The 16398-nt window shown below is 60.6% G+C and overlaps 3 protein-coding genes across 5 annotated transcripts; 2 read left to right on the forward strand and 1 right to left on the reverse strand.

The window, feature by feature from the left end:
• The first annotated feature begins 1337 nt into the window (after window positions 1-1337).
• On the forward strand, window positions 1338-5481 carry FBXW5 (F-box and WD repeat domain containing 5). The gene is made up of 8 exons (XM_034436239.3): window positions 1338-1714; window positions 1900-2057; window positions 2192-2366; window positions 2537-2685; window positions 2776-3232; window positions 3508-3655; window positions 4197-4409; window positions 4616-5481. The coding sequence occupies exons 1-8, from the start codon at window positions 1543-1545 to the stop codon at window positions 4860-4862; spliced, it is 1719 nt and encodes a 572-aa protein (XP_034292130.1). The 5' UTR covers window positions 1338-1542; the 3' UTR covers window positions 4863-5481.
• A 239-nt stretch (window positions 5482-5720) lies between these two features.
• Window positions 5721-14492, reverse strand: TRAF2 (TNF receptor associated factor 2). Of its 3 annotated transcripts, none has more exons than XM_034436241.3 (11): window positions 13463-14492; window positions 12247-12467; window positions 11114-11192; window positions 10521-10619; window positions 8680-8841; window positions 8325-8399; window positions 7979-8053; window positions 7475-7834; window positions 7107-7284; window positions 6797-6945; window positions 5721-6575 (listed from the first exon to the last, which is right to left on the reverse strand). In XM_034436241.3, exons 2-11 carry the CDS (start codon window positions 12432-12434, stop codon window positions 6357-6359), a joined length of 1584 nt encoding a protein of 527 aa, XP_034292132.1. In that variant the 5' UTR covers window positions 12435-12467; window positions 13463-14492; the 3' UTR covers window positions 5721-6356. The 3 variants fall into 3 exon arrangements, with proteins under 3 accessions (XP_034292132.1, XP_034292133.1, XP_034292131.1); XM_034436242.3 differs by having other exon boundaries at window positions 13032-13472; XM_034436240.2 differs by lacking the exon at window positions 13463-14492 and adding an exon at window positions 13028-13165.
• On the forward strand, window positions 14487-16156 carry EDF1 (endothelial differentiation related factor 1). The gene is made up of 5 exons (XM_034436244.3): window positions 14487-14674; window positions 15148-15199; window positions 15335-15495; window positions 15592-15685; window positions 15882-16156. The coding sequence occupies exons 1-5, from the start codon at window positions 14597-14599 to the stop codon at window positions 15941-15943; spliced, it is 447 nt and encodes a 148-aa protein (XP_034292135.1). The 5' UTR covers window positions 14487-14596; the 3' UTR covers window positions 15944-16156.
• The last annotated feature ends 242 nt before the right edge of the window (window positions 16157-16398 follow it).

Consider the following 16398-nt stretch of genomic DNA (forward strand, 5'->3'; position numbering starts at 1 on the left):
CCATCTCTGCAAAACTGGCCATCTTCAAAGTCCATTCTTCAATTGATGCCCTTGCTGTGATGTCCCGTTGCCTGGAGGCCGTGCGGATCTGGATGGGGAGAAACAAGCTCAGACTCAACCCCTCCAAGACCGAGTGGCTGTGGCTTCCGGCGTCCCGGTACAGTCAGCTGGTACCATCACTGACAATAGGGGATGAGATCTTGCTCCCCACAGAGAGGGCCCGCAACTTGGGTGTCCTCCTGGATTCACGGTTATCTTTAGAAGATCATTTGACGGCCGTGGCCAGGGGTGCCTTTTATCAGGTTCGCCTGATCCGCCAGTTGCGTCCCTTTCTGGATCGGGAGGCCTTGCGCACGGTCACTCATGCCCTAGTTACCTCCCGTATGGACTATTGTAATGCTCTCTACATGGGGCTCCCCTTGAAAAGCACCCAGAGGCTCCAACTGGTCCAGAACGTAGCCGCACGGGTGATTATGGGCGCAGCTCGTTACGCCCATGTAACACCTCTCCTACGCGAGCTGCACTGGCTCCTGGTGGTCTTCCGGGTGCGATTCAAGGTCTTAGTTATCACCTTTAAAGCGCTCCATGGCTTAGGACCTGGGTACCTACGAGACCGTCTTTTGCCACCAATAGCCTCCCACCGACCAGTTCGTTCTCACAGGGAGGGACTACTCAGGGTACCATCAGTCAAATTATGTCAACTGGCAACTCCCAGGGGGAGGGCCTTCTCTGTGGGGGCTCCAACCCTTTGGAATGAACTGCCCCCGGAGATACGGAATATCCCTGATCTCCGTGCTTTCCGCCGTGCACTCAAGACCCTGATGTTCCAACAGGCGGGGCTAAACATACAAACATGTAAATGATTTTTTAAATGTTATCTAATTCTGGGTTTTATTTAATTGACCAAACTAAGTAATAATTTTAATTAGCAATTTTATGATGTTTGTGTGTCTATATTTTTCTTGACTGTACACCGCCTTGAGTCCTACGGGAGAAAGGCGGTATAGAAATATAATAAATAAATAAATAAATAAAATAGTGGGCATAGCTTCATTTTTCCAATATTGACCAATCAGCAATCTCGCTGCTGTCACCAAATACAATATCAGCTTTGTTTCGCCCAATGTAAAACCCTTAACACCACCCTGCCTTCCCATTGCATTGGCCCCGAGCAGCTCCTTCCTGGCCCAGGCTGGCTCCCACCCTCCCGGGATATCCTGGAAAGCCAGAGTCACTTAACAGCGCTGTTAACTAATTTATTCAAAACAAATATCGGAGTAAAAAGTGTCAAATAGCGCGCCCGAGCGCCCTCTGCCGACCGAGGAAGCGTGCTCCACTCCGGCCTCGATTCGTCGAGCCTGACCGAAGCAGAGCCGTTGGGCGGGAGGGGGGGGGGCCTAGGGAAGCCGGAGAGCAGGATCGGCCACTCGGCTTCCGTTGGCGGAAGTGTCGTCGCTCGCCGGAAGGAAGTGCGCGGCCGTGAAGGGGCCGCTCTCGGCGGGACGCTCCCTGGTAGGGGCGGCCCGGCGGCAGGATGCGGCCATGCTCCCCGACAGCCTCCTCGTCGAGATCTTCCGCCTCCTGCCGCCCGCGGACGTGGTGGCGGCGGGGCGGGTGTGCCGGCAGTGGCGCCGGGTGGCCCGGGACGAGGTCCTGTGGAGGGGGCTCTTCTACCGGCACTACGGCGTCGCCCGCCACGTCCACCGGCACCCAGGTCAGCCCCGGGGGGGGAGGGGAGGATGGGCGGATCCCCCCCCGCAGCAGCAGCAGCCCCTCCCCAGGCGCCGAAGGGACCCAAATCCCGGCCGGGGGGAGGGTGAGGGGAGGGGGGGTCCCGCGGGGTCCCAGCGGGCGGGGTGGCCGCGCAGCCTCGGGAGCCGCTCTCCGTTTCCGCCGCAGCTGCCGCCTCCTGGTACGGAGAGTTCCAGCGGCTGTGCGAGGCCGTCCCGCGCGTGGAGGTGCAGCGCCTGCAGGAGCACGGAGAGCCCGTCCTCCACCTCAGCTTCGCCCACAGCGGCCGCCTCTTCGCCTCCTGCTCCAAGGACTGCACCGTCAAGGTCCGGCGGGGGGGGGGAGGGAGGGAGGGCGGGGGGGGGTCTTGCTCCGGTGGGAAAGGCCCGGGTGGGCTCTGCGCTCCGGTCTCGGCTTGGCGGCCCCCGACGGCCCCGTTCCTTCTCCTTTCTGGCTGCAGGTCTGGAACAACGATCTCCCGGTCTCGCTGCTGCACAGCACCAGCATGAAGAAATACAACTGGAGCTACACTCACTTCTCCCAGTTCAACGCGGACGATTCCCTCCTCCTGGTCTCCGGGGTCTTTATGGGGCCCCGGACCTCCTCCTCGGGGGAGATTGCCGTCATCGGCCTGGGTGAGGAGGTTTGCGGGGCGCCCGCCGAGAGCTTGGAGAGAGCCCGGGCTCCCCCTAGAAGGGCCTGGACGGGGCGGGGGCAGAGCGGGGGAATCCCGTCCCTCAAGACGTCTCGCACCTCCTCCTGCACCTCTGGGGCGTCCCTTGAGCCCCTCCCGTTCTTCTTTTAGAGAACTTCGAACTCCTGTCCCGAGTCCGCAATAAGCCCTACGACGTTTTTGGCTGCTGGCTGAACGAGACCAACTTGATCTCCAGCAACCTGCACCGGATTGGGTACCTCACTTCCTGCTCCGTCTTATGGCTGAACAACGCCTTCCAGGTGAAGCGAGGCTGCGTCCCTGGGGTGACCTGGGGGTGGAGGGAGCCCCGGGCTGCCGTGGCCTGACTCCGCTTGCCCCGTCACTCACAGGGCGTCGAGTCCGAGAACGTCAACGTGGTGAAACGGCTCTTCAAAATCCAGAACCTGAATGCCAGCACCATCCGGACAGTCATGGTCGTTGATTGCAGCCGCTACAGCTCTCCTGACGAGCTGCCGAGCCCTGGAGAGCAGGTGGGGGAGGGCCCCGCTCCTCCCCACAAGGAGAGCCCCAGCCAGGAGGTGGAGGAGAGGCCCCAGCTGAGGGGTTTCCCGGCAGCCGAAGGGGAGGCAGGGACTGAAGATGGGCTGGACCGCTTCCTGAGTGACATCATGGCGGGACGCGTCCGGCCAATGATGACGGAGATGGAGATGGAGACGAAAGTGGCCCGACTCCTGGCCCGGAACCGAACGAAGCCCCCAGAGCCCAACCTGCTCTCCCTGCAGGGTGGAAACAAGAAATACCTGGTCTTCACCACCGGCTGCCTCACCTACTCACCGCACCAGATTGGTAGGGGACCTGTGTGCTCTTTTCCTTGTGGAGGGGGGTGGAAGAAATGGCCGCTGAAGGGTCGTTGCACTTCTGCACAGGGGGATTGTGGAGCAGAGCCTGGGGATGAGCACCAGGGAGAGCCTTGCTGGAATATCTGGCTGCCTCCCATTGGAGGTCTGATGCTTGGCTAGGTCACCTGCCCTCTTGGTCTGACCGGAGGCGGTGAAAGAGGTTTGGTGCCACCCTGTGAGAGATGGGCGAGCTAGCAAGCTGCCTCTTCGCTTCACCCCTAGGAATCAAGCAGATCCTTCCCCACCAAATGACAACCGCAGGGCCTGTTCTGGGGGAAGAGAGGAATTCGGACAGATTTTTCGATTCGCTGGATCATGTCATTGATATTCACGGGCATATCATTGGCATGGGCCTCTCTCCAGACCACAGGTAGGGAAAGCTGCCAATGATTGGGCATGGGATGGAGACCGGGTGGCACGATGCCTCAGCTCAGCGATGAAAGGTCTTGCTCGGGGGGGGGGGGGGAAATGGGGGACCACAACCACAAGCTCAGGGAAGAAGGGCTGGCTGTGTTTTTTTTGTTTTGTTTTGTTTTTATTTGATTTATATGCCGCCCTTCTCCGGAGACTCAGGGCAGCTTACAATGTGTTAAGCAATAGCCTTCATCCTTTTGTATATTTATATAAAGTCAGCTTATTGCCCCCACAACTGGGTCCTCATTTAACTTACCTTAGAAAGGATGGAAGGCTGAGTCAACCTTGAGCCTGGTAAGATTCGAACTTACAGTAATTGCAGACTGCTGGTGTTAATAACGGTGCGTTAAACCACTGTACTACCAAGGCTCTTTGTGTTGGGAGATTGCCAGGCGCCCAGCCAAGCAGGAGCCCTCTGCTGCCCAGCTCCCACCTCGCCCTCCACAAGGCCAGCGAGACTGCCCTGTCTCTCTCTCTCTCCCCCCCTGACTCTCCAGGTACTTGTACGTCAACAGCCGCGCTTGGCCTGAGGGCTGCGTTGTTTCCGATCCTTTGCAGCCACCCCCCATCGCTGAGGAGATTGAGCTGCGCGTGGTGGACCTCAAGACCATGAAGGAGGCCAAGCGGGCTCTGCGGGCACACCGGGCCTACACGCCCAGCGAAGAGTTCAACTTCATTTTCCTTGATGTCAGCAGGGACTTTGTGGCCAGGTGAGCCTCGCCCTCCTTTCTCCTCTCTGTCCAGCGAAGGCTCCTTAGCAAGGGAGTTGATGGCTTCCAGATCCCGTTGCGCCTTTTTGAGGGCTAGTCCCTTGAGGCATTTTGCAGGCGGTGGTGGTGGTGTTCTCAGAGCTTCTCCTCCAGCTTTGTTCTATGGTCACCAACGTGTCTCCTCCTCCCTCCCTCCCCCTGGGCAGTGGGGCCGAGGATCGCCACGGATACATCTGGGACCGGCACTACGACATCTGCTTGGCCAAATTGCAGCATGACGACGTGGTCAACTCGGTGGCTTTCAGCCCTGTGGAACAGGAGCTCCTCCTGACAGCCTGCGCGGACAACACCATCAAAGTGTGGCGCTCTCCCCGCACCGCGCGAGTCCTCCACGAGGAGAAGCCCAGACTTCGTAGACGCCTCTTCTCCTGGGCCACGAAGCAGGGAACGTGAGCTGGGCAGGGCTTGCTTCCTTGGGCCAGGAGGCCCGTCCCCTGCAAGCGACCCTGGCCCAGCCCACTCAGCTTCACAGATGCCCTGCTCGGGCGAGGCCTGGAAGAATCGCCACTCGAGGAACGGAGCCGCAGGCTGGCATAGTTCTGTAGGATGCTGTCACCCTCTGATGTGGCTCCTGGGCTCTGAACGGCCACGAAGGGAGCCAGGAGACCTGTGCTGCTCCTGCTTGAATCTCTGCTTGACGGGGAGGTAAGAGAAACACAGCTGGGCCCTGAGCTGGATTCCCTTCGGTGCCTCTGCTCTCGTTGACCCAGGCGGCCCCCCTCTCCCCCCCCGAAGGATTTGGAGCTGCAGCCTGCCGGCCCCTGGGAAGGAGCACGGGTGCCCTCCCGTCCCTGGCTTGGGGGAGTTGCCCACGTTCCCCGAGGAGGGGAATTACAAGAGGCAGGTGAAGGCACGACTGGTGTTATTTCTTTTGTGAAGCAGAAAGAAACCTGTTTGTGCGTCTTTGAGGAGGGCTGGGCAGCTTCCACGCCCTGCCAACCTTGGCTACCCAGTGCAGCATGGCTTGGTCTTAATAAACTTTGCTTGAGTTGTTGCTCTTGCATTGAGCATCTTTGGCATCTGCGAGTGCTCCCTTTTGCCCCCCTGGCGGCTACGAGAGAGGCCCTCTTCTGTGGCAGGCACGAGGCAGAAGATGGGTAGGGCACTGAGCGGGGCACCCTTGCTTCTGAGAAGACCCCTGTGGGGGATTGCTCTCCCGTGGGCTGTTCCTTCCTTGGAAAATCTTCCTTGGCTTGCTTTGGGAGGGGAGAGCCCAGCAACCTGTCTCCCCAAAGATGAGCAAAACGGGGCTCGCCTCTATAATGCTTTATTCGGCTTTCTCAGGTGCCCAGGGAAGAGCATTTCAGCAGGACAATCAAAATCCCCTCTGATCGCCTCAACACTCCTGCCAGACCTTGCGTCTCCTCAGAGGAGCCCCCCCTCCCCCACCAGTGGAGAAGAAGGGGGTGGGCCAATTTTCCAGGTCTCTCTTGCTCTCCTCCCCAATGGCTCACCTCTGCTCATGAACCCTTCCGTCCCTTCTCAACCTCTGCTGGAGCGACTTTCCCGGCAATTGCCCAGGCCTCCCTGCCCAGAGAACTGAATCGGGTAGGGGGATTGCCTGGCAGAGGACACAGGCTGGCCAGGGGCAGCTCCGCTGTCAGCAGCCCCTAAAGGTCCCCCTGCCAGACCTTCCTATGGGTGCCCAGCCCCTCGGTCCCCTTTCTGGCCTAGGCCACCCCCTCCCAATCCGCCCACAGCAATCCCAGGCAAGGGAGGAGCCACAGAGGGAGCAGGGAAGGCCCCCCCTTCAGGGCCCACCAGGGCTTCCAAGCCGCTCCCCATGACCAGGGGGGCAGTCCAAGGCTAAAAGGTCCACCAGGCCCTTGTTGGCCAGGGGGCCGTCCAGGGCAGTCCCCGTGCTCCGAGACCCCAGTGGGCAAGGCGTTAAAGGCCCGTGAGGTCTACAATGGCTTTAATGAAGATGGTGTCTTCGCGCACGTAGGAGTTCTTGGACTCCATCTTGGCGAGGGGGCAGAAGAGGGGGCAGCCGCTGGCAATGTTCATGTCGCTGATGGGCCGCTGGAAGGAGGAGGAGGCCACATCGGGCCGGAAGGCGTCAATGACGTGTTCGCGGTTATTCTGGTCCAGCAGCATCAGGGTGACCTACGGAGGAGACAAGAACCTGGCGGTAGCCTCCCTCATCTCTGGATCCCTTTTGGCCTCTGCCCTTGCAAAAACCCCAGGGGGGTCTGGGTCACTCACTGGGGCAGGAAAGGCTGCTCTGTCTGGTCTTGTCTGAAGCTTCAGAAGCCAAGGACTCCCACCAGGTGCGCCCCTCCCTCCCTGCTGCAGGCCCAGCAGCCTCGTGGCCCCCAGGACCCTACCTTCTGGTTGAAAGGCCACCGCAGCAGGGAGTCATTGGGCCCTTTCATTACCACGAAGAAGAGAGACAGGTGGCTGCCACGCCCGGTGCCGTCCCCATTGAGGTAGATCCGCAGGCACATCTTGTAGCCGTACTTGCTGGTGTAGAAGGCTGGCCAAGCAGAGCAGAAGACAGTTGGGAGGAAGCAGTTTCCTTTGGCTTGCCCTGCCCTGCCCCACCCGTTCTCTGGACTGCAGCCCCTGCGCCCCCCCACCCCACCCCTGGTCCACCCAAGATCAGAGCCTGGAGGTTCCCAAGGTGGCTTTCCCCACCTGGGGAGAAGATGGCTGGAGAGCGCCCCGCGACTGCCTCCTGCCGCTTCCTGGCAAAGTCCGAAATCTTCCAGATGAAGATGCCATCGTAGGAGGCCGCTTCCATCTCCTGGATGGTGTGCTCCATCTCGGCCAGGGCCAGGTCCTTCAAGGCAATGCTTCTCTCCAGTTGCCGCACCTGGGCCAGGAAGGCACACCCGAGGCTCCCAACAGCTCTGCTGCCACCCAGAGCCTTGGAAGGGGTGCTCTGCATGAACCTAGGCCTCCCAAAGTGACCCCTTCCCCTTCTACTTTGCCCAGGCCAGGAAGTGGGACCGAGACCCACTCTGAATGTCTCACCACCAGGGAGCCACCAACCCCAGTCCTACCTTAGCGCTGAGGGCCTCGATCTTCTCCTGGTCAAGCTGATGCTGGCGGCTGGCGGCTTCGGCCACGAGCGACACCTTCTCCACCTCCCGGTTCAGCACACAGACGATGTTCTCAAAAGTGACTGTCTTCCTCTCCAGGGCCTCGCATTTCCCCAGCAGTTCTAAAGAGCTGGGCAGCTCTGCCTCTGGAACCAGGGGCCTGCCCCCCGCCAGGATGCAGCCAGCCTCCGCCGAGAGGCGGTCCAGCAGGGGCTCCAGCTTGCTGGACGCAGAGCCCAAGCTCAGCACGAAACTCAGCAGCATGTAGAGGTGCTCGCCCAGGTGGCTCCTCTCGTGCTCGGGGAGCTTCTCGTTCTCCATCTGCGAAGAGCAGGAGAGTCAGGCGGGCCAAGAGGGCTCTTTGGGGGCCGCCAGGACACAGGGATGCTGTCCGAGCGGCTGAACGGGCTGCTCCAGAGTCAGCCTCCCTCCCACTCCCTGCTTTGAAGCCCAGCGCCGCAATACCAGGTGGGTGCAGCCGACCGGCTGGAATCTGCAGGGGGCTCTGCATTTGCTGCAGGTCTTGACATGCTCCAGAAACTGCGGAAGAGGAGAGCAGCTTCAAAAGGAGCGGGAGGAGCATCCCTTCACCCACCACATTTCTGTGTCATTTCTGCCCCATCTGACACCCGAGCGAGAGGTGACGGGGGCCCATCTCAAAAGCACCAGAGCCTCCTCGGGTCCTCTTGCTGGTGGAGGGAGGCATTTGGGTAGGCCAAGGTCACTGCCCCGCCCCACCACAGGGGGTAGAAAGGTGGGCCACCCAAGGGGACCTTGTTGGGGTACTAATACCAAGGGCTTCACTGCTGACCTTCTCCCGGGGGATCATCTTCTTTCCGCAGCCCTCGCAGGCCAGGGGAAATTTGGGGCACATGGCCTCATGGGCCTGGCAAAACAAAGCTGCAAGTTAGGCCACATTCTGCCCCCACCTCTCCTCCTCCAAGGACACTGCTGGCCTTCCACAGCTGGCACTCAGCGGCTAGGCTGCCCGGAAGGAAGGAAGGCAGAGCTCTACACTGCCTGGGAAACAGGGCACCGGAGCAATCAAAACCAAGGCCACACCTTCGTGCTCTGAATTGGGATGCTTTTAAGTGCTGCTGCAATAATACACCTGCCTTTTCAAAGGGCAGTTCTCAGGAATGGGGGTGGGGGAAACTGGCCCGTACCTTGCTTTCAGAGAAGTGGAAAAGAGCTTGGCAGTATTTGCAGCTGAGGCTCCTCTCGGGACACTCCTGCTCGGCGTGGTGCTCCTTCTCGCCTAGCCTGACCAGGCCGTGACACGCAGGACAGGCCACCAGCATGTCCGGGCAGCTCCCTTCGTGACAGCTCTGTGGCAGAAGGACTGGCATTTCAGCACGGCCAGCAGGCCAAAGGAAGGCCCTCGCCACCTGCGCCCCTCCAAGGCAGCTCAGGAAAGCAGGCTGCACTTGAAGGGAGCGGCCGTTGAGCCTGGAAACTCACCCCAAAAGGGGGGCACAAAAGCCCCATTGCGCTGACATTCTGCACCCCAAAAATGTCTGTAATCAATTTGATGGCTGTGGAGAGGATCTGTTCGAGGCCACCCAGCTTGTTCTTGCTGGGGCTCATTTATTTTCCAATTATCTTCATAATTTTTAATGGCCTTGACTGTTGTGTTTGCAAAATCAACCGGGGGGGGGGGGGATCCAGGGGTGAGCCATGCCCATTGCTCTGCTTCAGATAGGAACCCTGCAGATTGGGGAGGAGGGGGCGGCGCTGAAGCATGCAAGCTCCTATTGCGAAGAGGCAGGTGGTATTCTGTGTATTCTGGCTGGGCTAAAGAAAAGCGGGGCCCCAACTGAGGGGAGTTGGGTGGCCTGCCTGGCTGAGATAACCCAGCCTCCCACCGAAGTCAGAACTCTCCAGAGGGCCTGGAACCTGAATGGAGAAGGCTCCTCTCCTCCCAAGTCGGATCTTGGGACGGCCCTTCACAGAGAGGCAACTCCCTCCAGCTGAGCCAGCAAGCCACACATCTGGAAGCAGAGATGCAACTGAGACTCTTCTGGGCACCTTCTGAAGGCTCTGAAGGCCACTGGGAGGCCTCACGGTCTTTTCAAAGAGCTGCAAGTAGCAGGGAAGCACTTTCGCTTTCCAGAGCCAAAGCCTGCAGTGTCGCCCACCCAAAGAGAAAGTAAAAGCAGCGCCAGGAGGCAGCTGGCGGTCAAAGGTGGGAGGGGGGGCAGTTTCTCTTTGCTGGTGTCGGATGACAGGCAGGAGAAGCTGCCTGAGACCCGATCCAGAGCAGAGGCGCTTTTCTCTTGGCGCTGCCAGCAGGCCCCGTCTGTCCTCTGGGGTTGAATAACCAGCAAGTATTTTAGGGACTTTCCAGAGGGTGTCACTGTGCAGGCTTCCGCCAGGGACTTTCCAAGCTGGAAGCTCTGACATTCAAAGCACACAGCCCAGCTGCAGACACAGCAAGACAGGCGCCTAATTGAGATTTAGTCTCCGGTTCTCCATGGGAAGCGGGGGCTGGAGAAGACTTTGCCCATCCACAGAGCTCCACTGGGCCACGTGGCTCATGGCAGAGAGGCGGGGGGGGGGGGTTACGAGGGGCCTCTTCAGGGAGAGGAAGTGGGCTTCAGTCTTTGACCAGAGAACTAACTCAGGCCCTTCCATCTCCCCCGCTCAGAGCATGGCGCAGTCTCCTTAGACCCAGGTCTCCCTCCGCTCCATGAAGCCTCCATGCAGACTCTGGAACTGAGCACTGGGGGGAGAGAAGCGTCTGGACGTGTGGTGGAGGGGGGGGAAAGGGCCCTGCTTGGGGAGGACAAGCAGCAAAGCTGCGTTGAAGGCTCCCTGGCCCCCAAGAGCACAGACCAGGCAAGAGAAGACTCACAGGGAGCAGGGGATGGTGCCACTACCCCACATACAGTTCTGACCAAAGGCCCCCACCCCCCAGGCAAGGGAGGGCCAATTCCCTGCCCTTTTCCACTGAGCCCCCTGCTCAAACACGGAAGGGCTGCTGAAGGCCCCCTCCTGGGATCTTTACCTCATATTCTTTTATGGAGCCTTTCCATGTGCAACCTTGGTGGGGACAGATGGCCGGGAGACTCTCCACTTCCCGCCGAGCTGCGTTATCTGGGAAAGCCTCAAAGGGACAAAAAGGGAAGGATTAAGTACAGAGATGCGAAGAAAAGACTGGCCGGGCAAATTTGCACCAACAGCTTGCCTGCGGGGTTGGCCAAGGAAGAACACGGGAGCGGCTGCTGATTCTGGCACAATCCGTGGCCAAACCAGCAAGCCAGCCCAACTGGAAAGTTTCGCTGGGAGAGGGCAAGGCAGGGATACTCCCCCAACTGACTGGCTGAGCTGAAGCCCTTCCTGATCGGGACAGAGGAGGAAGAAGCGGCCCCTCTTCATGCCTGTCCCAGTTACTGGGAGGTTGTGACCGCAGCCCCTTGGAATGCCAAGAATTTGCACTGAGGTGCCTCAAAGGGAAGCCTTCGGAAGAGAAACAGGGACGGGGAACTTCCCTTCACCTTCACTTCAAGGGCCCCCATCTGACCCAGCCGACCTCGTCCACCCTCTGAGCTGCCTGGAAGGACAGCTGGACAAAACTCCTCTCGAGGGGGCTGCACTTACCACCCCTGGTTCCAAGATCGAGGCGCCTTCTTCGTACAACCCCTCTTGAAGGCAGGCTGCACACTTCTGGGGCCCTGAGCTGGCGGGGAAGAGGAAGACCGTGAGAACAACCACGAGACCCTCCCAAGTCAACTGGGCAGCCCATTCCCCAGCAAGACAAGCCACCTCAACTAGGAAAGGGGCTGCATTTTGCCCTGACATCATTCAGTGTCTCTCTGAGCGTGTGTAGTTGGGCTTGTTTGGCTCCAACTGATTGCACAGCTGCTGGCCACCCCCACAAGGGAGAATTGTTTCCAGGTCAGAATTGTTTATAGGGAGAGCCACCCTTCCTTTTCAGTCATGCCACTCTGACTGATCCTGAGGTGAGCAGCTGATGCCCTCCATATTACAACTCCTGAAGCAACAGGAATAATCCCCAAGCTGGCAGGTGTCAGATTGCCTATCCTGGGTATAATTAAGCAGATGCTCTCTTGCTGCAAAGGCTGACTTACTCCCTTTCTTTCTGCAGGGGGACAGAGGTGGAGAGTTAATGAAAAAGATGTAGCAGTTTCTTTCTGGGGTGAGAATTTGGTTCGGGACTAAGCAGGTGAAACTGCATGTGGGGCGATCCCAAGAGATCTTTCCCACCTTGGAAAACATCAAGACCAAAAGCCGGAAGGGACTGCCGGCTGAGCTATCAGCCATGGGAGGAACCTGTTCCCCTCGGGCTCTTGGCAAGGTGTAAGGAATTTGGGGAGAGGGTGATCTTTGCCAGCATAAAGTTGGTCCTCAGGGGAGAGCGTTTGAAACCCAGCACGCTTCCTCCATCTGCAAAGGATGTGTGAGTGAGATTCAAGCAAAGGGAGACAAAGGCCTGAGTGGCGCAGCAGACTAATGCTACTGTTAAAAGGTAGTATTTAGCTTCCAGCTGCCTGCAATTACTGCGAGTTTGAATCTCGCCAAGGCTCAAGGTTGACTCAGCCTTCCATCCTTTCTAAGGTAGGTAAAATGAGGACCTGGTTTGTGGGGGCAATAAGCTGACTTTGTATAAAATATACAAAAGTATGAAGGCTATTGCTTAACGCCTTGTAAGGCGTTGCCCTAAGTCTCCGGAGAAGGGCGGCATATAAATAAAATTTAAAAAAAAAAGGCACCTTAGGATCTTCTTCAAGCAAAAGGAGCAGTAGCGATGACCACACTGGGCTTGAAATGGCCGCCGCAAAATATTCCGGCACTCTGAACACAGGTACTTGCCCACCAGTTCAGTGCCCAGAATCTCCTTAGGGAAGCCTGGCTGGTTTACATCCAAAGAGCCAGGAGGGGTTGCGTTGGCCGATGCCATGTGAACCAGCCTGTTTGCGTGGCCTTCACAACCCTGGAAGGAAGGAACAAGGGCCACAGTTCAGCTCCATGTTAAATACACCCAATTAACCCTCTGGTGTGGCTTTAGGGCCCCCGGCCCTGCTCCCAACTGGGCAATGGCTGGTTCCAAAGGGCCCCTGGCTGAAGCGGCTCAGCCATCTGCGAGGCTGCCATCCATCATCCACAGCAGCTTGTGAGCAGGTCCCCAGGTGGGCTGAGCCGGGGGGGGGGGGAGGAGGGTCTGCCTTAGCCGAGTTGCCTTTGGAGCCGAAGGCAGGTTGGCTAAGGACGATTGCACCAGCTCCAAAGGCAGCCCCACCCCTTTAAAGCTGTTGCCTCCCTGTGTGGCCCCGAGGACCCTCACTCAAAACGGGCTCCCCTTTCAGCCACCGAAGCCCCCAGCTTATCTCCTCTCCAACCCTCCATCGGCCGCCTTCGGAGCAAAGCTGAGCCTCCGCTGCGCTGTCCGGGGCCGCCCCGGGAGAGACTCGCCCCAAGGGAAGGGCGGGGGGCGGCGGCGGGGAGAGCGGGGCAGCGGCTCAAACGCTCCGGGACAGCCGGCCTCCCACCTACCTACCGCCGGAGTCCGGCCCGTGGCCTGACCGGGGACCAGGCGGCGCCTTTCCGCGCTTTCACCGCCTCAGGAGCCCCAAAGGAGCCGCAGCCACCGGCGGGCCGGGGCGGCGCATCCAGGAGGGCCCGTCGGGGAACCGGCCGGCTGGGCGGAGGGGCTCCCCGGCCTCTCGGTCCCCGCATCCGCAGCGGGCATCGCCGCCGGGCAGGGGGAGGAGCTCCCGCCTCTGGAAAGCCCCTGGAAGCCGCCGAGGGCCCCGAGCCACGTGCCGCCCCGCCGGGCCGAAGGGGAGCCAGTCAGCCCCCCCCCCCACGAGCCCCTGCGCGGGAAGCCCCGGTGTCTGTCGCGAGCGCCCGGGGAATTCCCCCGCCCCTCCCCCCGCGGAGAGTCCCGCTCTGCGACCGCGGCGACCGCTCCTCCCCCCCCCCACTCACCCGGAGCCGCGTCCGGCCACCCAAACGCCGACCGGAAGTTCCCGTAAGCTCCACCCAGCGCTTCCGCCATTTGCCTTCGCCCGGGCGGCGCCGCCTCCGAAGCCCCGCCCTCGGGCCCCGCCCCCCGTTGCTATTGGCGCGGGGGCGTGGCCCCGGCGGAGTTGTCCGGCGCGCGGGAAGGCAGCTCCTGAGGTAGCTCCGCGTCCGTCGCCGAGGGAAGTGCCGACGGCGGCGCCTCAAGCGAGTCGGCCGGACGGCTCGGGGCCGGGATCGGCTGCCTCCGATCGAAGCGCCTTCGTTTCGCCTCGGTTCCCAGAGGGGAACGGCCCTTTCCCGTCCAGAGGAAGCTTCGTTGTTCGCGACGGTTCATCCGCTGCACCTGAAATCGCGGCTTTCTGAGGCCACCTGAGAGAAAAGAGCTGAGTTGCTGAGGAAGCCCTTGGCTCCCCTCATGGTACTACGCCGTCCTTGGTCGACCCCTGCAGGGAGGGACGGAGGGCAGAGACGGTCCGGCGGGTTGGGAGGGGGGATGACAGGCGGCGCGTCATTCCGAAGAAGCGAAGCTTCCCTGGAAAATTGGATTCTCGCCTAAGATTAAGATATTGATCGGCCGGCCAGGCGCCTTTTGCGCATGCTCCTGAGAAGGAATCAGGGCTGTCATCGCTTTCGGATTACTGTACCTCCCTCTGAAGAGGAGGGGAACCTCGTCGTTCCAGCCAATCAGACGACAGAGCATCATGAAAGGCTGGACGTACAACCTACTACGAAGGGGTTTCTGGGAGAATTCCCAGGGACAGTCTTGCAGGAAACTGCCTTCTCTCAGCCAATCCTAGGACGGAGAGCCTTGATCGACAAAAGAGCTGATCTATTAAAGGACTTCAAAACAGAGGGTGTGGAGGCGTGACAGTTATTGTGACGTCGTGAGCCCCCATCGAGGGGAGGAGCCGGCCAATCTCGTTGAGGTTTCGGCCTTGAGTGGCAGCGGGACGGCCCAATGGGGGTGGCGCGCGTTCCGCCCTCGCGAGGTAAAGACGGGATGAGGGAGGGAACGGGGAGAGGGACGGCCTATTGCGGAGGTTGAGCAGCGAAGAGGCGGCGGCAGAAGCAGAAGCGGAGGCAGGAACCAGAAACGCCATGGCGGAGAGCGACTGGGACACGGTGACGGTGCTGCGCAAGAAGGGCCCCAGCGCGGCTCAAGCCAAATCGAAGCAGGTGAGGGTAGGCAGGAGCGCGCGTGCGCAGCCTCTTCAATCCCCGCCCATCTCCCGGTGGGAGGAGTGCCTGCGTAGAGCCCACGTCAATCGATCGGGAGGCACGCCCACCCAGCCCTTATTTGCATGGGCTCCGCTCGCGGGGTCTCCCGGCCCTTCCTCTCCGCCCCGATCGGGCGGGCTCGGCCCGCCCGGCTGCTTCAGGCTCGTGCTCGGCGGGAAGGCCCCCGCCGGAGTCGCTGCCGGCCCGGAACGGCATCCGCGGAGGGGCCGCGCCTCACCCTTCCCTCGTTCCGGGCCGGAGAGCAGCAGCCCGGGCCGCCGCGCTCGCAGGGCGCCCCCTGCCGGCCAAGAAAGAAAGGCCCCCTCCGGGGTGGGGGGCTCGGCTGGCCCGGAGCGTCCCCGGAGGCGCCCGGCGGAGGAAGCGGGGCGGGTCTCCCTCCACGGGCCGGTAACGCTCCCGTTGCTCTTCAGGCTGTGCTGGCGGCTCAGAGGAGAGGCGAAGACGTGGAGACCTCCAAAAAGTGTAGGTGTCGCCGGCGGGCGGGCCGAAGGCGCCCCCGTTAACGGAGCCGCTCCGGCGCCTTCCCGGGAGGGGGGCGGGCAGGCCGAGGCAAGGCCCCTTCCCCAACCGCCGCCGGCGCTGCTCCTTCCCCCGCAGGGGCCGCAGGGCAGAACAAGCAGCACTCGATCACCAAGAACACGGCCAAGCTGGACCGGGAGACCGAGGAGCTGCACCACGACCGGGTCCCGCTGGAGGTGGGCAAGGTGATCCAGCAGGGCCGGCAGAACAACGGGCTGACCCAGAAGGACCTGGCCACGGTAAGCGGCCGGCGGGGCGGAAGGGCCGGGCCTGGGTGAAGCCCCCCCCACCCCGTCCCTTCTGCTCCGTGCAGCTGCCTGCCTCTCCCCCTGCAGAAAATCAACGAGAAGCCCCAGGTCATCGCAGACTACGAGTCCGGAAAGGCCATCCCCAACAACCAGGTGCTGGGCAAGATCGAGAGGGCCATCGGTGAGTGCGAGTCCCACCACACACCGCCTCTGCGTGGCTGAGTTGTGGCCCGAATGCCCGGCTTGACATCCGCACACAGCGCCACAAATTACGGTGCAGAAGCTCCCCAAGGCCTCTCACAGCCGACCGAGATCCGCCGCCTCCCCAGGCTGCTGCAGGTGCCCGTCCCCGACTGAGTCTCTCTGCTCTTTTCCAGGCCTTAAGCTCCGAGGGCGGGACATCGGCAGGCCCCTCGAAAAGGCTCCCAAAGGGAAGTGATGACAAAGCCTCGAAATCAGTTTGCCCCGACTGATCTCGCCTGGCCATTCGCTCTTCTGGCGTGGCCAGGGCGTCTCTGCCAGGCTGAAACCTCCAAACTCTCAACCCTGTTGTGAATCCACGAACTTCTCTCAGCCGACATTCCTGCCTTCCTTTTTCAAAGTATCCAAATCCTAATAAAGCATCTGAATCTGCCAGGGGCAAGAAAGAAAAGTTGTCCTTGTCTTTGGGGCTTTTAAAGTGCCCAGGGCCGTTTGGAAGGGGGTGGGGATGCAAGAAGCAAGGCCGGCTCCCCTGGCTTGGTTTCAGTGGGGAGGGGGCCACGATGGTGGAAAGCGGTCCATGGTTGCTTTAGGGCCCTTCGCAGTGGCTGCTTTTATCGAGGCTTTCAACCGCCTGCGTCTGTCTTGCATTTGGAGTTGTTGGGGGGGGGGGCTCACATTCACTAGCCTCTT

This window comes from Pantherophis guttatus, chromosome 16 (assembly GCF_059756535.1).
Source record: "Pantherophis guttatus breed Tessera chromosome 16, ASM5975653v1, whole genome shotgun sequence".
NCBI lineage: Eukaryota > Metazoa > Chordata > Lepidosauria > Squamata > Colubridae > Pantherophis > Pantherophis guttatus.